Genomic DNA, 25,798 nt, shown 5'->3' with positions numbered 1-25,798 from the left:
CCAGTGGGTTATTCCTGCAGGCCAGCTGACTGAGGCAGGAGTTCCAAGTTTCAAAGGCATTTCTTCCAATTACTCCTCTCCCTCCCTCAACAGTTTAATTATTGCTTACTCTTAATGTTTTTGAAACTCAGAGGAGGATAGAACAGGATAGTTTCAGAAGGGGTTTTTTTTGTAGTACAGATTGGGAGTGGTTTCCTCCTTCAGACGTCCTAGAATTATCATTTATGGTAGGTATCAACCTCATTCTCAGCCGCCCAAAGGAGCAATTCACAGCTAGTGAAATACAGTGGACCCTTGGTATATGCTGGCGTTTGGTTCCAAGATCCCCCGTGGATAACAAAATCCATGGATGCTCAAGTCCCATTAAATATGACATAGCAAAATGGTGTCCCTTATAAAAAATGGAAAATCAAGGTTTGATATTTGAAATTTATACTTTTTTGGAACATTTTCAAACCGTGGATGCTTGAATCCATGTATAAAAAATCCGTGCATAAGAAGGGCCGACAATATACCTAAGCTGCACTCCTTAACAGCTGCTGTCTTCTTGAACTAATGCTTTCAGAACAGTTCTTCCAAATGTCACTTAAATTTATGAACCTTGTAATATTTAATAAGTGTGGGATTCTTTTCATCTTGCCACTCTATACCCTTTGATTCTGTATCCCTGAATGGCAGGAGGTTGGACTGGGTGGCCTTTGTGATCTCTTCCAAATCTACAATTCTGTGATTCTTCCAAGGATGTTACTACTCTAAATCACATAACCATAGGATCATAGAGCTGGAATCTATGGCCACAAGGGCCATGCAGTCCAACCCCCTGCCATGCAGGAACTTACAATCAAAGCACCCCCGACAGATAGCCATCCAGCCTCTGTTTAAAAACCTCCAAAGAAGGTGACTCCACCACTCTCCGAGGGAGTGTGTTCCACTGTCAAACAACTTTAACTGTCAAAAAGTTCCTCCTAATGTTTAGGTGGAATATCTTTTCCTGTAAATTGAATCCACTGCTCTGAGTCCTAGTCTCTGGAGCAGCAGAAAACAAGCTTGCTCCATTCTCAACATGACACATCTTGAAATATTTAAACAGGGCCATCACATCACCTCTTAGGTTCTATTCTCCAGCTAAGCATCCCTGCTCACTAAGTCTCTCCACAAGGTTTCCAGAATAGGGTGTGGTTTCCAGAATTTTCAACATTTTGGTTGCCCTCCTCTGACATGCTCCAGCTTGCCATCATCCTTTTTGAATTGTGGTGCCCGGAACTGAACACAGTACTCCAGGAAGGCCTGACCAAAGTAGAATAGAGTGGTAATATTATTTCCCTATTGATGCAGCCTAGAATCTCATTGGCTTTTTTAGCTGCTGCATCACACTGCTGACTCATATTCAATTTGTGATCTGCTAGGACTCCTAAATCCCTTGTAGTTGCACTGTTGTCAAGCCAGGTGTCCTCCATCCTATATCTGTGCATTTAATTTTTTTATGCCTATGTGTAGTACCTTACATTTCTGTGTGTTGAAATTCATTTCTCTGAAGATGCCAGCCACAGATGCTGGCAAAACATCAGAAAGAAACTCTGCTAGAACATGGCCACATAGCCTGAAAAACCCACAAAAAACTATGGATGCCAGCCATGAAAGCCTTCGACTTTACATTGAAATTCATTTTGTTAGTTTTGGCCCAGCTTTCTCATCTATTAAGGTCATTTTGAATTTTGATCCCAACTCAGCCATGAAAACCCACTGGGTGACCTTGAGCAACTCAAGTCACACTCTCTCAGCCTCAAAGGCAAACCCCCTCTGAAGGAACTTGTCAATAAAACCCTGTGATGGGGTTGCCTTAGGGTCGCCATAAGTTGGAAATGACTTTGAACCCTGGTCTCCAGAGTCATAGTCCAATGAATTTTAAGGCCTTGGTTTCTATATTAGGATTGTATCAAACAATCAGATTTTATGTACAAGCTCCACTTTGAAAGTCTGAATCTTTTTGTTAATTCTCCTTCTCCTGTAATTCTGCCACAATTGGAATATCGTCTAGTCTATTTCAAAAACCAATGATGACAGAGCTGAAAAATGCATGGAAGAGGATAATTAAAATCATGAAGGCCATAGAGTACCATTTCTACAAAGAAAGGCTATGTCTTTTCCTTTTTGAAAATTTGGGATTACTGATGTGGGAGAGATGGAAATCCACAAAATTATACATGGCAGGATATTTTACCCCTCACCCTTCTAGAACATGAGTTCCCAATGAAATTGTGATAAGTGCATTCAATACAGAGAGGACATAATATTTAGCAATTGCACAGTGATTTCCAGGTTCATTATGTTCTCAGTAATCCTTGCTGCCATCCTTTAAGCCTTACAGTCTAAGGTAAATGAATATGGCTATCCCCAAACTGCAGAAGAAGACTGAAACTAAGAAACACTGGCTTGTCTAAAATTTCTTAAGGCATGTGCTGGCTCACCCATGTTTTTTAATAATGACACCACAACAACTCTCATATGTTCACATCATTCTCTAATAGTGAGAAAATGATTGGATGCTGAATAAACAAGACTACTTCATACACTACATAACCGAGGAACTTCACTGCCATATACTGACATGACAGTTCCTAGCATAGATGATTTTAAAAGGAGGCTGGACAAATTAAGGCAATTAATCTAACAGCAATTATTAGCTATGTTTACTGAATGGAGTCCCTCTGTTAAGAGCATCAGACCTTCTGTATACTGAGAGAGGCAGCAACTACTAAACGGGGGGGGGGGGGGGGGGGCTGTTGCCTTTACCTGCTGTTTGTTGGATTTCTGGATGCATTTGGATGGATCGTTTTGGAAAGAGGATGCATCCTCAGGCTGATCCTATTGGACTCTCATGTGTAATTAATATCCTAAATAATAGATTGCTTTTTTTTAAAAAGGGTGTTCTTAGCCATAGTCTCTAAAATTAAAATATTTCTGAATACTCAGTGTACAGAACGCTTAACATAGGGTCAATTTTGTTCCCTACTAGTGAACTTTCACTGGCATTTGAGTTGCTGTTGTGATAAACAGAGCTGTACCAGATGGACTTTGCTCTGATCCTCCAAGGCAATGCTTGTATCAGTAGTAGTTATAACTAACTTAATATGCAAAAAAACACTAATCATCTTTTCTCTAATTCCCTATATGGTGTAATTATATCCAATGTACACAAAACGTAAAAGATGAAAAAAAAGAAAGGATGTCACTTCTCCCCTTTTTCAAAAAAAGGGTGGAGGGTCACAAGTGCACAAATTGAAAACATTTCAGGCTACACAGGTCCCTGTAGAAGCAGAGAGCATCCGTGTACTTCAACAAGTACGTGACATCCTTGTCAGTGGATGCTGAACATGCTGTATCGTGGATATGTGGTTAACAGGATCACAGCAATGACGTGCATGTCAATGTGTTTTTTTCCAGCTTGGATTTCAGGACTGTGTGGAAACAGTTTGTGAAACGTGCCCCTCAATGATATTTGAGCTCAAAAAATCCAAAATTAACCCACCTGGGAGGACAATGAGACACTGAAGTGTGCTACACTTAGTAAACTATTAACTCAATGGGGGGGGGGGCACTCAGCTACTGACATGCACTGTAATCTGTGAAAGCACATGCTGTAATAAATTCTGTTTTTCTGCAATAACCAAATATATCTCCTTTTGGAAAATGAAAAGAGGAGTTAACATCACAGATGTTAATGGTAATTTTGCTTCAGCATTGTCTAAACTGATGAGGCTGCAGGTGGAAGGTGCCAGTTTGGGATGTTCTCCTACCTATAAATTGCACATTAAAAACAAAACAAAAAACAGCCAGTCCTCTAAGAACTAAGTTCTGACCCAACTCCAGCAACTATTTGAACTCCAGCTCTCACCTGCTTCAAAAGATCAAACTGGTTAATTGCTCTATATGTAGCGAAGGAACCTGTTCCCACCCCCCAAATTAATCCAAAATATCTGTGATCCTAGGGTACAAAGTAGGTAGAGAATAATGCTGAAGGCAAATATTTCATTTACAGATCATATTTATTCCACTGTATAAAGTCAATTGACTTCTTAAAGAATATATATATATACACACAGTCACTTGCTGTTCCACATAGTAGACACTGGCTTCAGTTCCGAATGGGATTCTGCAATAAATGTGGAAAAATTTAGCCTGATGCATAAAAGAAAGGAAGCACTAGATGAGTCACATTTTACTTTCTGGTTTTGTGCTGACAGCCCAGTGGCGCAGGAGGACAATGGCATCATCTTAATGTGAGAGATTGTTTGAGGACTGAAAGGAACATTTGGCAGCCCTTACTCAACAGAGCTGCAACATGTATAGTAAAGGCTGTGTGCTTCCAGAAGCCTTTCACTCAGTAGGCAATATTCACCTCAGCCCCACTGTTTCACTTGAAGACAGCAAGCACAAATTCAGAATGCCTGGAGGATATCCAGCAGGGGTCAAATGAAAGGTGGAGAGCCTCTAGTGGAGAAATTGATCAAGACAGAACTGCTCACTCAGTACTTTCAGAGAGAAATGTTTTTGCCCCAGTCTATGTATTCTTTCTATGGATTTTTTCTCCCATCCTCTGGTCTTGGGCAGCAATATTTTCCAGATGCTCCCAGAAGGCCCAGCATGACACATAAAGCTACTCAGCCTAACACGCTGAATAATCAAGAACCAAATGTGACTGGAGGAAAACCAGTGCCAAGCAGAGCAAAGAAGCATAGGCATACTGCGACCTTCTCCTCCTGGTTAAGTAAGGAAGCTGGCTCCTTTGCTCTCCAGTGCAGGGAAGATCATACCTTTGTTTGGATCACAGACACCAGGAGGGCTGCACTGAAAGACTGGATGCTGTCCTCCAACTCTACAGAGAAGAGGAATTGGCCATGCAGAGATTCCCTCCATTCAGAGAGAATCAGGGGTTCTAGAAAAGATGTTCTGGGATGGTGATTTTGGCTTTATGTCCACTGGGAAGAAGGGCCACAGTGGAAAGTGAGCTGCTAGGGCCTTCCCTACAGCAATCATGGCTTCTACCAGACACAGCAGGCCTGCATCCATTATCATAATCTCTCCTGCAGCCATGTGTCCCATTTATACCTCTCCTCAATTGACTTCAGAAGTTGTCATGGAGTCAGTCGGATGTTGGGAGGCTAGAAGAGGCACAGGGGAGGTGGCCTCTATGAGGGCTGGGTTCAGAATAATAGGCAGAGTCATTGGTGGCACTCCAACCTGTAAAGGGGAGGCCAGTGGCTGAAGAATAAGGGGCTGCTGTGCCATTCCTGGAGGTGCATCTTTTGCTGAGTTCACTTTCACAGTTGCTGCTGGAGAGACAAACTGTTGGCCAGGGAGGCTGGATGTGCTGGGACCAGGCACCGAGGTATTCTCTGACTCTGGAGAGAAAAGAGAAAAGATTGTTCACTTCTTCATAAAGGACATTAAGCCTCAGCCAATAATAACTTTAATAATAATAAATAAAACTTTTATTTATATCCCACATTTTGTTAAAACAATCAAAGTGGCAGGGAGTAGCTTACAATAATTTCCAAGTTTCCCCCATCCCACTCTTAGCCTTGTTCTGGTGTTAACTTGTGTGACTAACAACATTATGTCTCAGTACCTGAGAGATCCAAAGGGGCTGTGGGTCCCTATTTTTTGTCCAGCCTCCAAGACAACATGACTAATCCCTGCCTCTCAGGTATAAAAACAAGTATTAAATGATGTATTTATCATATATTGTTATAACATTTATTTTTTATTTTGAACCTGGAGTTGGTGTCAGTACATTTCTACTGACTCTGACTCCACATCCCTGGTTCTTAAGTACATATTGTGCTTTAAGAGTCTTCATATTTCAATGATAATGGGAGGAAAAAGTAATTTGCACTTGCCCTACAAGAAGCTACAAGGAGGCACAATTAGTGCCATGATGAGCCTCAATACCTTAAACATAGTTGCAAGGCCTCTGCAGTTTGGTGTCTCCTGTAAACTCCTTTAATCTTTTACAGTTTTTGTCCAACACATGTGGGTATGGGTGTATGCCTTCAAGTCACCTGCTGACTTATGATGATCCCATGAATTTCATATGGTTATCTTAGGCGAGGAATAGTCAGATGTGGTTTTGCCAGCTGCCCTGCTCTTGTATATGTAGCCTCTTCAACTGATTGTCTTTGATTGATACTGTATTTACTTGTTTCAATATTCTGACCTTTTTAATTCAGCTTTTTCAACAGATACCCTTGCACAAAGAATATTACAGATATGTACCATATATACTCGTATATAAGTAAAAAAATGTAGGTCAAAAAATTGACCCAAAAACGCCTGGGTTGATTTATACATGGGTCAATATGGACATCCCTGGAGCCTCTTCCCAGCTGGGCTGCCTCTTTAAGTCTGACCCTCAACTTATCCATAGGTCATATGAAAATCAACAATTTTGGCCCCCAAAGTTGACCTTGGCTTATACCTGAGGTCAACTTATAGTTGAGTATATATGGCATATCAATGGGAGATCATCATTGACATTAATCTTTTTGCCTGTCTTTTATTTCCATGCTTGCATGCTGGAAAGGCAGCTCCCAAAGAAATTAAATAAATAATTCCTCCCTTCCTTTACCATATTTTCTATAGTGTTAGGCTATAAGTAACTTAAGGAAGGGATTTATGTGTTTTTGTTTGCTCGCATTCGTCTGTAAAGCACGATGTTAAAATTCAAAGACACAGCTACGTTAATCTGGAAAATCAGTATGCAAAGGGATCTTGTAGCACTTTTGAGATTAAATGAAATAGAAAAGTTAGTAGCTTTCGGAGCCCCGAGCCTACCTTCTCAAAGGAAATAGGCCCAAGTCCACAAAATCTCATGCTACCAATTTCTCTCTTTCAGTTAGGTCCAACACACACTGCAGCAATAACCCAGTTTGAGACCACATTAACTGCCCTGGCTCAATGCTTGGGAATTGTGGTTTTGTGAGACATTTAGCTTTCTCTGTCAGAAGGCTCTGGTGCCACAATAAACTACAATCCTCAGGATTCCTTAGCACTGAGCCAGGGCAATTAAAGCAGTCTCAGACTGGACTATTTCTGCAGTGTGTTTTGGACCTTAATCTGAAAGGTGCTACAAGATCCCTTTGCTGTTATAAGAGTAGCAACAACAACAACAATAGTAACAGCAATACTAGTAACAACAACAGAAGTAGCAAAAAGCACGAGACCTACCTGTCACTGTCAGCTCAGGAGACTTCTCAGAATGTATTGAGAGGGGGGTAGACCTTGCATCACCTCCAGAAGAATGTGGCAGAGCAGATATGATTGGTTTTGCAGGATGCATCTCTACTGGTAAAGTAGAAACTGGGTCTAAATAAAAGCATTAAGCAGAAAAACTTATATCTGAATGCAAAGCATTTTCTTAAACCAAGACTACATTTTCCAGATTTCAATTGCATTTCAGATTTAATAAGCTACTAGGACTGTGTGTGCTCAAGCTCTGACCCCCTTTCAGTCAAAAAAAGCAAGAGTGATGGCCAACTTGAACTTCCCAATTGCCCAATACATAGGTTCTGTCTTTGCCTGCTCAATAACCTCAGACCTTCTTGACTGCAGGGATCTTGGTATGGCCATTCTTCACATAATGAAGGTTACTTAACTTTGAATACCTTTCTTAGAAGACCAAGGCTATTCACTGGTTATACATAATACAAAGGGAGATCCCTACATGAATACATACCTTGGATGACTGTCTGTTTGAAAAGCTCATCTCGCAGTTTTGGCAAAAAGCAATCTATTCGCTCCCAAGTGATCTCCCAGAGATCTGAATAGCCTGTCCGTGAGTCAGAGCTGTGAAATATTCCTGCTGTGTCCATTACTAGCAGCATATTCTTCAGTGATTCAGGAATGGCCTCTGGCTGGAAGGGAAGACATTTCAGGGGAAGAGCTGAAATCTGAGTGTGAATGCCTATAACCTGTGTGGCTAAGCATTCACACTCTGGATTATTTCAGAGGGTCAGTGGGCTCATCAAGTAACCAGGAAAGGTGAAGAGGTGGGACAGACAGAAGAAATGCCCTAAAAGATTACAAATAAGCAGAAAAGGATAAAAGGAAGCTTCTGCCAAAGGAGACTTAGGGGTGAAACAAACCATCCCCAAGGAGCGTCCTGCCGCTGCCCCTTTTAGCATCGTATCAAGGCTATGGCAACTGCACACTGTGGCCCCGATCCAGGGTTTTTCCAGGCCAAAAAGAAATGGCAAAATGCCACTTCTTTTTGGCTTGGAAAAAGGGCGCCCATGCTGTCGCCACTTCTCCATTTCTTTGGCACAATGTGTCTAAATGCTGCGCTGAAGAAATATCGTGATGCTGCCTGTCATCTGGTCAGGTGGGCGAAGTGATGCCACTTTGGGAGTGGAGTCAGTGCACATGCAGCGTGCAGTCGTCATGCTCCCACTCCACCTCGACAGTGGCCCTTTTGACCAGTCTGTACAGCCCCTTACATATGTGTTTTAAAGCTCAGAAAGAAGCAAAGAGAACTACTAGAAAACCAGAATAGCAACAAATCACATACCAACAAATCACTGGATCCAGAATGCATATATTTGTCCATGAAATCCAGAATTGTCAACCACAAAGCAGCGAATGTTGGGAGCGAAAGTAATGGAGACAAGTGCTGCAAGAAGACCTAGAAAAGAGGAGAACTCAGTAAGAATTGCAGCAAAAAGAAAAATGATTTCTGTCCTTAGCAGGTTCGGTATGACCAAGGTTCCACATAGGATCTCAAATCCTTGGCACTCGAAATGTAAGGAACACCGGACAGTATCAGCTTGCCCCATATCAGTACTTTTTGATTAGCTCACAGCTTGGAAATGGGACATTTCCCACCAATTCTGTGACTTCAACACTATGACAAAGATTAGTGTTCTTGAATGGACAAACTCTTCCTTAATCGTAACGTATTGCTAAAATTAAACAGAACAGCTGGAATGAGAAGAGGTTATCTGAAGTGTTATTAGGCTTCAGTTTACTGTAGAAGCATGGAAAATCATTAAAATACTTTTTTGGCAAATCATAATTGCATTTTAATTGTGAAGTAAAGCTGTTTTTACTTACAATAAACCCTTCAGCTTTTTTTTTTAGTATCCATGGCCAGCTGAACCAACTTCTTCTCTTACTGCTGATATATATACACTATATTACACATTTAAACAGAAAATGATACTAAGCTAACATGCTCCGCTGAGCCTGTTTGAAATTTGCATTAGTCCAACAAGGAAACTTGTTAGGCAGCCCAATCCCATAATTGCTATGATGATGGGTTTTTTCTTCTTTAGCGGTGGTATGTGCACTAATACCCACTTTGACTAGCAGAGAACCAGTGAATTAATAAACCTGTCCTAAGTATGACCTTTGGATCTTTATTTCCCTTTCCCAATAACTGTCAGGGGATCTTTAAAGTGATGTGCCTTCTGATTGGAAAACTTCACACTTTGAAATACAAAGAGGCCATGCACCTTGGAAAGTAGAGTTGAAGCTCTCATTCTGGTCTCCTCCATCCCACCAATGTCTGCTGGGCTGATGTTTTCCAGGAGTTTGGTCAGCAAGGGAAATAGCACCTGTTTGATCCAAGAACCAAAAGTAAGAACAGTAGACAAAATCCAAAGCATGGGGAGTGACCAGGAAATTATCTTGTCTAACTTCTTCACAAGTCAAAATGCTATGAATGAGACACCAGATTGACTCATCAGCAAATGAAATATTAGCCACAAGAAAGACAGCCAATAAGGAAATATACAGCTGTATTACTTAAATTGTTTCTGTAACTGGTAGGCTATGCCAGTTCTCCTCAGAATCCTTTTCATGGTAACTATATTGAATTAGTCTTTATTCGCAACACATCCTTTGATAAATTAGTTACCACTGAGGACAACCTAATGCAGGGGCTCACTACAGTTCTAGGAGGGACTCAGTTCCCACTCCCCTCAGCAGTCCCTAGACATGTATGCCCCCTGATACCTCTAACTCCAGCAGTTAATATCAAAACATTCATCCTATGGCTACAAGTCAGAACCCAAAGAACAATACCTACTTCTCAATTGCCACCTGGCAGCAGCCTTTCCATCAGGCTGCTGTCAGGTGGCAATTTCCATCAGAGGAAAGGGAATTGTGAGATGCAGAGTCTATCAAACTAAAGGTTCCATTCCCGACTTGCTTTCTGTGTTGAATCAGGCATAAAACAGTTACCTTGTTGAAACAGGATTCCCACTCCAAAGCATCAAGCGCTTGCAGGTCATGTACAAGGAGAGCTCGTTGAAGGTAAGTCAGAGCCTGCATCCGCACCTGTCGCCGTGCATCACAACACAAGCAGGCAATACCTGTTCAGAGTAAAAGTTAAAACGATGGAATAATAGAGTTGAAAATGGCTCCAACTCTTTCCTTATGTTAGTCTCTAACAAAAACCTTCTAGGAAAAAGCAGTCCATCCTTGTCCCAAAGCAGTCTACTCCATGATTTTACAGTTCTTATTATCAGGAAGAGCCTCCTGTTTAATCAAAACCTCCTGTCTTGTAATTTGAATTCACTAGTTTAGGTCCTACCCCTTGCAGCATCAGAAGTCATGCTTATAAAGCTTGCAGGGAAGTAAATCTTAGCTTATTCTGTTTTGATAAGAATCACTATTTCCAAACATGTTCCCCATGCTGGATAAGATTATGAGAACTTTTGAGCATTTTCTCTTTTTCTTTCTTTCTTTTATTTTAATTATTATTATTGTTGTTGTTGTTATTATTATTATTTATATCCCGCCTCTCCCTACGGATCAAGGCAGGTTACAATAAAAATTAAAATACATAGTACAACAATCAATAACATTACCCAATCCACCAACCCTCCAATCTCAACATAACAATCAAAACAATTTAGACAAAGAAAAATGTTTAAAATAATTTTAAAATAGAATGTAAGAGCGAGACGATTTGGGATGGACAGGGTAATCCTTTTCAGTGGGAGGTCAGTCTAGGAAGAGATCTGTCTTGACTGTCTTTTTAAAAGTGTCAAGAGAAGTGATATGACAGATCTCCTCCGGCAGGTCATTCCAAATTTTGGGAGTGGCAGCTGAGAAGGTCCTCTGGGAAATCACAGCCAACCTGGTCTTTTTTGGCTGCAATAAATTCTTCCCAGAGGACCTGAGTGTGCAGGGTGGACTGTATGGAAAGAGGCGTTCCCGCAAGTAAACTGGACCCAAGCCTTGTACTGTGCACAGAAGTTAACTGGCAGCCGGTGGAGGAATTTTAAAATAGGTGTTATATTGTCGAATCTGAATTTACCAGTGACCAGTCTGGCTGCCATATTTTGGACCAGTTGAAGCTTCCGAACTTGGCACAAGGGTAGCCCCATGTAGAGCACATTGCAGAAATTGAGACGAGAGGTTACCAGCTCGTGTACAACTGCTTCTAGGTCCCCGGCTCCAGGTAGGATAGCAACCAGCATATTAACCGAAGCTGATAGCAGGCACTCCTGGCCGTTGTATCTATCTGTGATGACAACTGAAGCGACGAGTCCAGGAGCATCCCCAAGCTGCGAACGCAGTCCTTTAAGGGAAGTGTGACACCTCCATCCAGAAATGGTTGACATATCCCCATGCCCAGATTAGGGGGCCCTATAGCAAGTACCTCCATCTTATTAGAATTCAATTTAAGTTTATTTTTCCTCATCCAGTCCATTACTGCCTTAAGACATTCATTCAGAGAGATGCCTTCCTTAGTCACTGCAGCAGTCCGAGACATGAGAAGCAGATCTGGGTGTCATCAGCTTACTGATAACACCTTGCCCCATGTCTCCGGATGATCTCGCCCAGCAACTTCATGTAAAAGTTGAATAGCATAGGAGACACAATGGTCCCCTGAGGAACAGCAGATTTTTCTCTCTTTTAGAAGAGCAACTGTCTCCCAGCATCATCATCTGGAATCTGCCTGAGAAATAGGAATGGAACCACTGCAATGCAATGCCCCCAATTCCCAACTCTCCCAAGCATTTCAGAAGGATACAATGGTCGATGATACCGAAGGCCACCGAGAGGTCCAAGAGCACCAACAGGGTCACACTTCCCCTATCAATGCCCAGACAAAGATAATTGACTAAGGCGACCATGGTAGTCTCAACTCCATATCCTGTCTTAAAGTTGGTTGGAAATTTTGGGACTTTTTTAATAAAAAAAAAAAAACCCTGTAAATGCTTTTTTATACAAAAGAAAAGTAGTTCTGTGCAAAATATTCTACCCCTATAAAAATCCCCATGTTTTACTATGTCTGCTGGAAAAACACAACTCTTAATCTTTTTGCTCTTCTGCAGGAACCAAAAATATTATGGTAGCTTGGAATTTTTTAAATTCTCACTCTTGCTTTGAGAGAATGAGAGAATTTGTGAATATTCTTTACATGCGTACCAGCTTCTTCTATATGACATCTCTTAAAATATTTGAGGATGGTTATCATATTACCTCTCAGTTAATTCTCTTCTAGGATAAACATATGCAACCCTTCAACTGTTCCTCATAAGTCTTAGTTCAATTGACTTAATCATCTTTATTAACTGCCCTCGAGTTGATCTTGACCCATGGTGACCCTGTGGATGAGACATCTCCAAGACTCCCTGTCCTCCACTGCTTTGCTGTCCTGTAAACTCATATCTATGATCTCTTTGATAGAGTCCACCCATCTAGCATGTGGCCTTCCTCTCTTTCTACTTCCCTCCACCTTTTCTAGCATTATTGTTTTTTCCAGTGAGTCCTCCTTTCTCATGTTGTGCCCTAAGTACGACAGCCTCAGTTTTATCATCTTGGCTTCCAAGATGATCTCTGGCTTGATCTGTTCTAGGACCCATTTATTTGTCTCTTTGGTCATCCATAGTATTCTCAGCATTCTTCTCCAGCACATCTCAAATGCACTTATTTTCTTGTTATCTCCTTTTTTCACTGTCCAGCTCTCACATCCATATATGGTAATAGGGAACGCAATGGCTTGTATGATTCTAACTTTTGTTTTGAGTTGTGTAACTTTGCATTTTAGAATCTTTTCTAGTTCTTTCATAGCTGCTCTCCCTATTCTTAATCTTCTTCTGATTTCCTGGCTGCAGTCCCCATTTCTATCAATGTTTGACCCCAAGTATGAGAACTCTTTTACCACTTCTATTTCTTCATTGTCTAGGTTGAAGTTGTCAAGATTCTCCATTGTCATTATTTTTGTTTTCTTTATGTTCAACAGTAGGCCTGCCTTTGCACTTTCCTCCTTAATCTTTCTTAGTAAGTTGTTCCAGGTCTGGGAAGTTTTCAGCTACATATCATAGATTGTTGATATTTTTTCCTCCTATTTTCGCTCCTCCTTCTTCTTTGTCCAAGCCTGGTTTTCTTACAATATGTTCTGCATATAAGTTTAACAGGTAGGGCAATAAGATGCAGTCTTATCTTACCCCTTTGCCAATTGGGAACCATTCTGTTTCTCTGTGTTCTGTTCTAGCAGTAGCCTCTTGTCCTGAGTACAGAATGCTCATCAGGACTATTAGATATGTTGCCATTCCCATATCTTTAAGGACGTTCCATAGCCTTTCATGATCTGTGCAGTCAAAGGCTTTGCTATAGTCCAGTGGTGGCAAACCTATGGCATGAGTGCCAGAGGTGGCACTCAGGGCCCCTTCTGTGGGCACACATGCTGTCGCCCCAGCACATCGTTCGCCCAAGTTTGTTACTAGAAAGCCAGAGGGATTTGGCACTTTGTGATAAATAAGTGGGTTTTGAGTTGCAGTTGGGCACTCGGTCTCTAAAACGTTTGCCATCACTGATATAGTGTATAAAGCACACACTAATTTTCTTTTAGAATTCCCTTGTGCATTTCATTAGCCGTTGTATGTTTGCAGTTTGGTTCCTAGTGCCTCTTCCTTTCCTGAACCCTGATTGGACCTTTGGGATTTCTCTCCCCATATATGGTTGGAGTCTATGTTGCAGAATTTTTAGTAGAATTTTGCTTGTGTGGGAGATTAGTGCTATAATCCTATAGTTGCTGCAGTCCTTTGTGTCTCCTTTTTTCTGGATGGGGATGTATATAGATCGTTTCCAATCTATTGGCCATCATTTTGTTTTCCATATCTGTTGACATATGTTGGTTAGCATTAGAGTTGACTCTGTCAATGTGGACTGCAGCAGTTCAATTGGAATATCATCTGTTCCTGGTGATTTTTTTTTGGGGGGGGGGCATTTCTCTTCTTGCAGCTTCCACCTCACTTTTAAGAATTTGGGGTTCATGTTCAAATGGTTCTTAATCCCATGTGTCCTTCATTTTGTCATCTCTTTTATATAACTCTTCTATGTATTGTATCCAACATCTTTTTATTCCATCCTAATCTTGAATTATGGGTTGTTGTTTTTTATCATAGAGCATTCTGGTCCTTGTTTGAACTTCCCTTTGATTTCCCAGGTTTTGTGGAATAGGTCTCTTGTCCTTCCCTTTTTGTTGTTGTGTTCTTTTTCTCTGCACTGGACATTGTAGTAGTTTTCTTTATCTTTTTGCACAAGCCTTGGTATTGTAATCAACTACTGAATGATAAATCTAATCTTTTTAGTGGGTGTACTTTAGCTAGGACTTCCATTAAGATTTACACAAATGTATCTGACTCTTTGATGTACTGTTGTTGTTTATGTATGCCTTCAAGTAATTTCTGACTTATGGTGACCTTTAGCTGAACCTATCTTGGGGTTTTCTTGGTAAGATTTGTTCGGAGAAGGTTTACCTTTGCCTTCCTCTGAGGCGACTTACCCAACAATACCCAGTGGGTTTCCATGCAAGTTGGGACTGGGGATTTGAACTCTGGTTCCCAGAGTTATAATCCAACATGAAAACTAATACATGCTGGTTTAATACTAAGTTTAGAAGACCTAAATAAATTTTAATTGTTCTGAAGACTGATATCTGTCATCCTATGTTTCCTTCTGCTATATGGCCGACATCATCAGATCCTAGGGTGCATCAGTTTTACCTTGCAGCAAAGGGCACCAGCAATTAGTCCATAATGTCCGAGAGTCTGCTTCAATTTTCTTTCCTGCAGCCTCAAGATGGTGCTGCTCTTCTGCCCAAGAGTTATAGATGCTCGCAGCTCGGGTGTGGAGGGTATGCATTAGGTCTAGCAGCTGCAATTGAAATAAAATAGGCAAAGAATAACCTATTGATCTGTTATCTCTAAACAAAACAAAACCTTGTAAATAATGATTCATAGCAAAATACCCTGACAAGGAACAAACCTGTGTATTTCAGAAATATGACCATCCTTCTGCCTGCACTAACTTTAAAGATCTTTCCACAAGCTATTATTCCCAGGGTACATAGTTAAAGTACAGCTCTTTGGACACTGTTGGATGTGGCCCAACTGGCTGTGCTGGCTTGAGTTTAACAGCGGCAGAAACACTGTGCACACCCCTACTCTGATCTAAGTGAGAAGGGGCTACTTTTTTTTTCCATCACTATATTTCAAATGTGTATGGCAAAAGTGCAAACACAGGACCTCTTTAATAGTTAAGATATAAAGAGATCTTGTAGCACCACAGAGACTGAAAGAGGTCTGTGGCATTAGCTTTCATAGAAAAGCTTATGTCACAAACATCATTCTCTCAGCTAGTCTTGAAGATGCTACAAGATGCTTGTAACACAAAAGGTGCTACAAGCCCCAGACTAACATGGCTATTTCTTTGAATACTACTGGTTAAGATATAGGTAAAAAGAGTTAAGTGTTCCTTAGCATATATATTTTTTTAAAAGAGCAGAAGTGCCAAGGCCCAAATCTAGCATTATCTATTTTTTGAAAGAATTCTAGAGACCACTAGTCCCAGACATTTTGGCTCCTCAACTCTGGGTCCTCAAATGGTCTATGGGTCCACTAGTCAATGGGCACCAACATTCGTTCTACTCTTGCTCTAATCCAATGGCCCCAGAATTTTTTAAACCACATGGTATATAAACCTCTCATTTTATATATCCTCCATCAACTTCATCTTTTAAAAGGAGATTACATTGTCTGTTTTTATCATTCATTTTGTTCTTCATTGAACATAATCGTGTCTTGGGACATACCAGGAAGCCTCAAGCTGGTTTGCAGAGAAAAAGACATCTAGAAATGAGTGAACTATTAATGGCACCCAAGCAAGGCAAGGGATCATGTGATTTTGAAAGAGACTGTTTAGATTAGATCTTGACTCCTCCTACCAGTACAAATTAGCCTCAAAGAATACAGAGTTAAAGAAACAAAGACGAGATGGAGATCTTGTGATAGAGAAAGGAACATTGGTACTTACCTGGACGGAGCCCCTCCCCCCAGTAGGCCATGGCACAGCAAGGAGGGCCTCGGAGAGCCCGCCTGAGGTTCCCTCACTCGGGAATGTAGGGGTGGCAGATGCAGGACCAAAACCAGTCCAGTCCCTAGTGGAGGGGCCAGTGGGGACCCCAAAGGGGGCCTGAGGAAGCATAGTGGGGGCACCTCTTAAGTCGGCTGCTGCTTCCTGGGCAAAAATCACCCTAGTAATGTTTGCCAGGTCTGGGGAGTCGTGAAGAGTGGGAGAGGGGAGGATGTACAGTGACCCTTGTTATACCATGAGGTTTGTTTCCAAGATCCCCTGTGGATAACAAAATCCGTGGATGCTCAAGTCCCATTAAATATAATGACACAGCAAAATGGTGTCCCTTATATAAAATGGAAAATCAAGGTCTGATATTTGAAATTTATACTTTTTAAAAACATTTTCAAACCGTGGATGCTTGAATCTGTGTATAAAAAATCCGTGGATAAGAAGGGCCAACTGTACTTACCCCCGGCCCCAATAGTATAGCTGTGGCTGGTGAGGCCTCTGGCATCACCTGTCCTGAACAGACTGGTGGTGTGGCTGGGGCTCAGAGTCCCCCTCCCTGGCCAGCTGCTTGTTGGTTACGGAGGACTGGGAATGGGGTGAGCTCTCTGCTGCTGCAGCAGCCTTCTCTAAGGGTGATCCATAAGGCAACCATAAGGTTGCGAGTTCAATATCAGCCAGGTCTCAAGCTTGACTCAGGCTTGCATCCTTCTGAGGTCGCTAAAACAAGTACCCAGCTTGTTGGAAGCAATTAGCTTACAGTTGAAAAACCACTTAAGAGACTGCTTAGGCAGTATGAAGCGGCATATAATTGAAGCTGCTATTGCTAATACTGCGATTATCCCACAATTATCGTGTGAATAAAGAGGAATTCTAGCACCGCTTTTTACTCACAGGGAAATCCCATGAATAAAAGGTGGTGCTAGAAGTCCTCTTTGTTCACGGGATAATTGCGAGATAATAACAATAGTGTGCGACGTCGTGTGATAATCTTCATGTTATTGCGTGATACTGATGGGAGCATCCCACTATGCTCTCGTCTTTTTGCCCATTTGATAAAGTCCTTAGGGAGCTGGGGATGTTTAACCTGGAAAAGAGATGGTTAAGAGGTGGTATGATAGCCCTATTTAAATATTTCAAGGCATGTAATGTTGAGGATGGAGCAAGTTTGTTTTCTGCTGCTCCAGAGACTAGAAAACAGAGCAATGGATACAAGCTAAAGGAAAAGAAATTCCATCTCAACATTAGGAAGAACTTCCTGATAGTAAAAGCTATTCAACAGTGGAACACACTCCCTCTAAGAGTGGTGAAGTCCTTCTTTGGCGATTTTCAAACAGAAGCTGGATGGCCATCTGTTGGGGGCACTTTGACTCTGTGTTCCTGCATGGCAGGAGGCTGGACTGGATGGCCCTTGAGGTCTCTTCCAACTCTATGAGTCTATGATTCCACCTATTGCTACATTGTCTTCTACAGCGATAGCTCTGTAGAGAAACATTTCCACGTATAAAGCCCGCTTACATTTAGCCTGCTTCCAACTTGAAGACATAAGGAGTCAGAAATTATTCTGTTGTTTCTTGTGGATTGCCTTTTGAAGAGGAGGTTGTCCCACCATGGCCCATTTGGGGCAATGTGACTTTACCTAGCCTGGTTTTAAATCCCTCAAATCCCTGGGATATGAAAAATTTCTAAAGGGACAAAAAGACTGGTCTGAATACTTTGATTGCCTTTTCCCCTCTCTTTTCTTTACAGAGACATTCTTTTGTCTTGATGAGAATGTCTTTGAGGGCACCCTCCCTGAAAAAGAGACATCCTATGAAAGGAAATGTAGCCAGAATTGGCCTGGATGTGTATATGGATTCCAAATTTTTGAAACCAACTGACCTGCTAGTTACTGTGAATATCAGAGTGGAGCAAGCTGAAATATGTGAGAATTTCTAATGGCATTGACTATAAAAACTAGACTCTCGTAAAGTTTAATATGAGATCCTGCTTCTCTCATACACATACACACACACACACACACACACACATCTCTTCCCCAGAGCTATATACATCCGTTCCCTAGAAACCAGTGAAGCTTTGGAAAAGGTCCACATATACAATTTGCATTCCTCATGAAACCACTTTAATGCTCAGTCTACTCTTTGATCTCAAGGTCCCTGGTTGTAACACATCTGACTGAAGAGCAGAGACAGAAGCACTTACTAAAAGCAACATAAGAAGGTCCACATCCTGGCAAGTTGACCATTCAGCTCTTACCAGCTCAAAAGAAATATCCCAAAAAGAAATCCTCAATTTTGAAATCACTGTAGATTCATGAGGGAGTGAATGCAAAAATGAGTAGATGCAGAAACATCTAGTATTCCTGACTGGGCTAGGTTTTGACAGATACCAGTTTTGATAAGAAAGGAATAAAATAATCACTAGTAAAATGTATTTTTGTACACTCCTCATGTTCTCCTGAATTTAGTCACCTTCTGTCCTCTCTGTGTTAGGGAGGCAGAAAAGCAGAAGCTGAATCTGTCCCCCTTTCAACATCTGGGTGTCTGGATGTAATTAAAGCCCTTGGGTGTAGAAAAGGGGGATGTCTTCTTCATACAAAGAATGAATAACTTCTTGAGAGGAGAGGCTGCGTGTTAAATGGGGAATGGCAATGGCAATATAGAAATACAGAATTATTTAAGAAAAAATATAGACCCAAGACTATGACCTCTTCTGGATGACGGCAAAGTAAAAGGAAGCCAAGTATCTTGTAGAAGAAGCTAGAGACCTAGTAAAAAAAGCCTTTGAAAATCACAGATCCCTTGCCTTTCAAGCACAGCAGAGGTTAACTCATTCCTAGATGTCTTCTATAATAACAGAAAATCCCAAGATTTTAAACTCCTTTGTAACAACACACTTAGGGCTGGAACAGACAACTTGTTAAAGAGGCCTTCTGGGCATCTTGGGAGTGTGACGTTTACACACTGCACACTCCCAAGCTGCCCAGAATCTGGCTAGAAGCCGGCTCGCTGCCCAGACGTGGACAACTTCAAGATGTTCTGGCAGTGTGGCATTTACATGCCACACACCACTGGAGCACCCAGAAGCCGACCTGGGGTTGCAGGTCTCTTTCCCGGCCCAAATAGGACAGATCCACTCCTATTTGGGCCACATTCAAGGCAGATGAGGGGTGTGGCATGTGCTTGCCACGGCCCCAATCCGTCTTCAGTGGGGGCAGCTTGAAGCTGCCCCTTCTTGCCGGTCTATTCCAGCCCTTAATCTGTCAAGGAAAAGTGGCTCCTGAACCCTCTAAAGTTGCTCACTCTTCCTGTTATCTGAGAGTCATGATCATGGAGGCTTTTGGAGGAAACCAAAATATATCTATAGTATTTATTTAATAAAAAAACCAACACATGCTGCTTCCTTACTCATACATACTACATCAATAGTGATTACAGTACTAGTTTTCTCCAGCCCTACACATATCCTTAGAATAAAGCCTAAGATGGTAGATTTCAAGTAAAGTACTCCTAGGAACAAAACAGAAGTAAACTCCCTGCAAATGCATCAGTAAGGATCAAACTAGTCACAACATTATTCACACTGTTTGACTTTATTAGGCTGTGTGTGTGTTTGTACAAAGAACCATGATGGGGCCTTCTGAGCTAGACAGGGTTCATGGTGGGTGCAAAGGAAGGGGTTTAACCTATTCTGTGGTCTTTATCCAAATCCCTCCTCCCCTAGGCACCTGCTCTTTACAGTGGTACAAAAGTCCCTTTTGATCCAAATATGACTACCTAACCCTGCCACATTCTGGCAACAGCTATATTTTTTTAAAACAGCAGCCATGAAAGGCCAAACAACATGAATAATATAATGTCTACTTTGGCCCAAAGCAACTCCAATTAGGCCACAAACAGCAGGGAAAGACAAGGAAGAAATCCTGACTATACTTACGTCCTGACTAACCTGTAAAGACACAGTGTGGTAACTGGCAGGGACACTCTCATCCTCATCCTCATCCTCACTGGGGGAACGGTGCTGATGCTGGCTGGAGGCTCTCATGTGCCGCTGAGAACTCTCTTTTGATTTCTTCTTAAAACGTGTTGGTTTCGAGTCATATTGATGGCTTTTCCCCCGTTTCTCCTGGGACTTGCAGCCTATGGACAATATACTTCTTTATCTTACCAAGTTGTAATGCAGAAATAACAACCTGAGCAACTCAGCTCAATAAACAGACAGCTTTTAGATATAAAATAGGAAAACTGAAACATTTCCTAGGGGACTCTGAATTCTAGGTCATTCTTAAAAGAACAGAAGCCATATCTAAAGCGGCCATTTCCCAAAGAATATCCTCCCTAATAGGTACTTCTATGTGCCCACCAGGTCTACTAAATCAAAATTCCCTACAATCTCTTCAGTCTTCAAATGGCTGCTAATTATTAAAATGAAAAGGAAAAAAAGGTAGGAAAGCCTGACCATGGATCTCCAACTTCAAGTCTAATTTAGCTCCAAGGAAATAAATACGTGAGACAGAGAGTGTGTGTGACAGATTTATTGTGTTAGGTGTTGAGAAATCCCTGCCTGGAGATTATGCCTATACATAGACTGCAACTGATCATAGCTAGCAGTAAATCCTTCAAAGCATAGTGAAATAAGGAGAATGGCAGAGGTTATGTTAAGCAAGAAACAAAACAAAACAAAACATCTCTCAGAAATAAACTAGTCCTGGGCAGGTAGAGATGTACACTTGCCAGGCAGCAAACTATCAATGGCGTTTCCAAATTAAAGTATATTCTGCAATCGTTCTTATTTTCTTCCTGAACAGATTTTTATGGGGGGGAAAAGACAGAAGTCATGGGAAAAGATATATGTATTAGAAGCAAAAAAATGACAATGTCTGGACTCCCACAGGCAGCGCACTTGCAGATAAAATCTGTCTTTTAAAAACTGTCTTAAAGCACCCAGTGAGTAGCACATGTGAGCACAGTGAGCAGTCTGTCACTCCAACAAAATGAAATAGCTTGAACACATTGACAGAGAAGGCTTGGTGGCAACCTTTCAAATTTTCTTAACTGGGTTTTATTCCAAAATAATTTCTCGACATAACTTAATAACTAACTACTATTGCTAAAGCTCTGCTTTTTAACTTCCAGCACCTTTTCCTCGAAAACATACCACTTCTTGTTTCCTTTTCTCTGTCAGGCCTTTTTACTTACAGTCAGAATGTTCATGAGCATTCCATGAAATTAAAAGAACTCAATCAATAACTAAAGAGAAGATTGGTCATTTTTATAAAGTAAGGACATGAACCATTAGCCACATGTTTGAATGTACACACATACGCCCAAAGTTTAAAATTATATCTGGTTTTCTGAATTTGTTTTTCTAATTCTAAAAACGTAAGTGAAATAATTTCTTAATTTGGTGCTTCACTTTCACTTTCATACCATATTTATCTCTGTATTGTAACCATGTACCAAAAGTTGTCTTTGACTTCAAATATTCATTAGAGAAACAGGATTAAAATATCCTTCTGTATCTACCTCATGAAGACACAAGTAAACATGAGAATATTAATTGGGGGATGTGGTATCTAGAATCCGTGTATTCTTGTCCTGTTTTAAAGTTACCTGAAGAGTATAAAATGTTCCCTTGGTATTCTTATGGACATAACCTGTCACTCCACTGTCAAATAAGGGAAGTTATTGTAATGTATTTTTAATGTGTGTGTGTTTTTATGTTTATATATTTATTTGTGTTTTTGTTTTGTGTATTATGTATTATTGTATGAGATCTCGTAGCACCTTTAAGACTTACTGAAAGAACGAAGTTGGTAGCATGCGCTTTTGTAGACTTAAGTCTACTTCCTCAGATGCATTTGTAAGTATACTTAAGTCTACAAAAGCACATGCTACCAACTTCATTCTTTTAGTCTCAAAAGTGCTACAAGATCTCTCTACATACTGACTGTACTAACACGGCTATATTTTTGAATTCTTCCACTGTGTATTATTGTGTTTATGTTAGTTTTGAACAGTGAATAAAAATTATTTTAAAGATTGTAAGCCTGAGGGCAGGGAACTGTCTGATTAAAAATAATTGTAAGCCGCCCTGAGAGCCATTAGGGCTGAAGGGTGGGATATAAATACCTAAATAAATAAAAATAAATAAATTATTCCCTTAGTATTCTTATGGACATAACTTGTCACTTCACTGCCAAATCACAGAACTAACACACAAGGTTTGGCCTCACCTCCATTTAGACTAGCCTCCACAAAGATGCGGATAGTTTTGACACAGAGCTCAAAGTTCTCAGGTGTGACATGGGCAGCATCTCGTACGATGAAAGACAAGGATTCCACACACTTCATGAGGGACTTGGTATTATGTGGGCCAAGGTCCATCCCCACAGTCAGACTGTACTGATTCACCAAAGGAGAGCTGCCAAGTTTGGAGAGTCCAGCTAGGACTTTTGGGTTATCAAGGTCATCCTTTCCAACCTGTAGAAACAGAAAGTACTTGAGTTTTATAGGACATCCTTCAGCCCTAACTATGGCTTCGAAAATAGGCTGTGTTCACATACTGACTTTTATTTACCACTTTGTGTACTGTTCCAGAGCAATGGGGTCCTCCTTCCTTAGTACAGTGGGCTATTGGTATTCACTGGGGTTTGGTTCCAGGGCCCCCCACGGATTCCAAAATCCATGGATGCTCAAGTCCAATTAAATACAATAGTGTAGTGAAATGGTATCCCTTATATAAAGTGGCAAAATCAAGGTTCGCTTTTTGGAATTCATAAGTTTTGTGGAATATTTTAAATCTCTGTATGATTGAATCTGTAAATAAAGAATCCATGAAGATGGAGGGCCAGCTGTATGTCCTCTTTTCATATCTAGGCAAATCACTAGGAATACAAGTGGCTCTGGGCCTCTTCATTCAGTTCAGTAGACAATATGTCAATGGAAAGAGATCTGATTTTGCAGACGTCAGTACATCACTTGCCTTTCCCTGTGGCCTGTAGGAGTATATCACCAGTGCTAGTAATGCAATTGAGACTGATTGCTTCAAGGCTTCCAAATTGGAGTTCAGGGACTTTTAATCCTCCTTTCAAAACAGTTGTTAATCTGACAGTGAAAGGAATTCTCTTCTCCTCACCCTCCCCGCTTCTCTCTGCCCCCATTTACTGGATGGTAGCTACTGTTACAGTGGCAGGCAAAGAAAAGGATGGATCTGTTCAGCTGATAATGTTATGCAGCATGCCGGACTGCAAGTAGACTATTCTATTAACTAGAATTCAGCAAAATGAACATACTATGCCATAGCTTTTTCCGCTGTGCTATCTTCCATTGGGGTGTTTCCAGACCCAACTCAAAGTTCTGTTTTGAATTTTAAAGTCCTATATAGCTTAGAGACAATTTAGCTAAAGGGTTATTTCCTTCCACATATACCTTAGATCTTGGAAAGGTCCTTCTTTGATGGCCACTGCGAAATAAAATCTAGCAAGAAACTATAGGTGAGAGGACCTTCTCAATGATAGCACACAGAATGCCCTCCCCAGTTTAGCTCCCTTGTCACTTACTCTGCATGCCTGGTACCATTGAATCCATTGGAACACTAAGCAAAGACCTTTAAAATAAATATCCCCTATGTTTCTAAGAGCCATTGGGAAGCTTTCATTGGATTTCATGTTTCTTAGCTTTGAAATTGACAGTATAGTATCTATTTTTTTTAAAAAAGATTACAATTATTGCATTTTAAATAATTTTATATTTTAAATAATTTTTAATCATTATGCCTACAATCTAGAGGATGTTGGTTCATTAGGTGGCATAGGACCCACAAATAATAAACAAATAAACCAACAAGCTGTCAAATGCAAATATGCTAGATACTAGACTGGAAAGTGATCTTTGTTCCTTTCCCTTCCCAATTTGCCAAAGATTACGGAGAAAGATGATAGTCAGTGGTCCAGCACATGTTTTGCATGTAAAATATCCCAGATCCATTCCTTAGCATCTCCAGACAAAAAGGGAAAACTATTTTGTCTGAAATGTTGGAGAGCTGTCATACAGTATAGGTAACACTCAGCTAGATGGACCAATGGCCTAATTCATCACAAGTAGATTCCTATATTTACAACTGGAGAAAGAGGTTGGTGGAAAGTCATAAAGCAGGTGAACATCATCAACTTTGCTTACCACAAGCCAGCCACTATTCACCACATCCACATCTGTGACAGAGCGATGAATTTTGACTTGCTTGCTGTGATCTGCATACACCTCTGAATCAGAAGTGTAGCCACGATCCAGACCGGCTTCATTGGAGTGACAAGAGATCTCACTGTCTGACTGAGCCCCTTTAACATAAATAAATAAGAACAGAATGAACAAAGATATAAGGACACATTTGTTACCATACTGCAAACAGCTTTGCTAGTAGCAAATACATAGGAGACAGAATACGGTTTCATATTCAGCTTTTAAAAAAAATATACAAGATAGTAAGAGTGGAATAAAAATAATCCCTGCAACTCCTCTATTAACTTGTACAAACTAAGGCCTGTTACAGACAGCCAAAATAAAGCTGCTTCGAGTCACAGTGGAGGTATGGTGTTTCAATGATGCATGCATCCTAAGAGTCCAGAAGTCGCACCAAAGCCACTCTCCAGACTGGAGCATGGCTTTGGTGTGGCTTCTGGACTTTTAGGACGCATGCATCATTGAAACACCATACCTCCACTGTGACTCGAAGCAGCTTTATTTTGGCTGTCTGTAACAGGCCTAAGACTTTGAAAGATTATACACATGGATTCTCTGGCCCTGTTCCTCAGCATAACTACTACTTTCACAAACACATAAAGTACAGAAACCCGGCTCAGATATTTGTTGCAAGTAAAAGCGTATGGTACCCTGGTTTGGCATTTGTTTACCAATGGGTCTGAAAAAGTGGTAGGTGAACAAGAAAAGGGTGTTTTGCTGGATATGACAATGAATGTGTCAGCTAGTTATGTGACTTATGTGAAAGGCAAGCACCTTGTTGGAGATTGGAAAGACACTGTAAATAAAACTGCTAATATTGAAAATAAAACTGCTAATCTTTATACAAATCTATGATGTGAATGTGTTTTGAATACCGCAAACAATTCTTATCTCTCCACTGTGTGTAAGTATGCAGTGTGTGGCTGCCATGGAAAAGGCAAAATCCATTTTCAGCATAATGAGAAAATCAAATGAAAATAAGACCAAAATATCCTATGCTCCTATACAAAACTATAGTGTGACTACATGTGGAATACTGTGTATAGATTCTGCCACCACATGAGAAAATGGTGTAGACCAGGACAGCCCAAATGATCAATATGCTGAAGGAAATCACCTATTTGGAAAAGTTACAATATGTAGGGCTGTTTACTTTGGGGGGGGGGGGAGACAAGTAA

The 25,798-nt window shown here is 40.8% G+C and overlaps 1 protein-coding gene across 9 annotated transcripts in view; it reads right to left on the bottom strand.

Annotated features, from left to right (window-relative positions):
* Positions 1 to 4,027: 4,027 nt before the first annotated feature.
* Positions 4,028 to 25,798, bottom strand: part of GBF1 (golgi brefeldin A resistant guanine nucleotide exchange factor 1) — a 140,692-nt gene continuing 118,921 nt past the window's right edge. For 4 of the 9 annotated variants that reach the window (XM_089510840.1, XM_089510832.1, XM_089510834.1 and 1 more), the window contains 10 exons: positions 24,561 to 24,718; positions 22,616 to 22,862; positions 20,317 to 20,519; positions 15,021 to 15,171; positions 10,240 to 10,370; positions 9,510 to 9,611; positions 8,567 to 8,680; positions 7,736 to 7,913; positions 7,228 to 7,365; positions 4,028 to 5,402 (listed from right to left, as the gene is read on the bottom strand). In XM_089510840.1, the coding sequence (XP_089366966.1) occupies positions 5,116 to 5,402; positions 7,228 to 7,365; positions 7,736 to 7,913; positions 8,567 to 8,680; positions 9,510 to 9,611; positions 10,240 to 10,370; positions 15,021 to 15,171; positions 20,317 to 20,519; positions 22,616 to 22,862; positions 24,561 to 24,718 (1,709 nt within the window). In that variant the 3' untranslated portion in view covers positions 4,028 to 5,115. The remainder of the gene's footprint in view (positions 5,403 to 7,227; positions 7,366 to 7,735; positions 7,914 to 8,566; positions 8,681 to 9,509; positions 9,612 to 10,239; positions 10,371 to 15,020; positions 15,172 to 20,316; positions 20,520 to 22,615; positions 22,863 to 24,560; positions 24,719 to 25,798) is intronic. The other 5 variants (XM_089510841.1, XM_089510837.1, XM_089510833.1 and 2 more) reach the window with 4 other exon arrangements.

This window comes from Sceloporus occidentalis, unplaced genomic scaffold (assembly GCF_023333645.1).
Source record: "Sceloporus occidentalis isolate IW3139 unplaced genomic scaffold, rSceOcc1.0.p SCAF_2, whole genome shotgun sequence".
NCBI classification, from domain to species: Eukaryota; Metazoa; Chordata; class Lepidosauria; order Squamata; family Phrynosomatidae; genus Sceloporus; species Sceloporus occidentalis.
The sequence above is the reverse complement of the archived record's forward strand: the minus strand, read 5'-3'. Positions and strand labels throughout refer to the sequence as shown.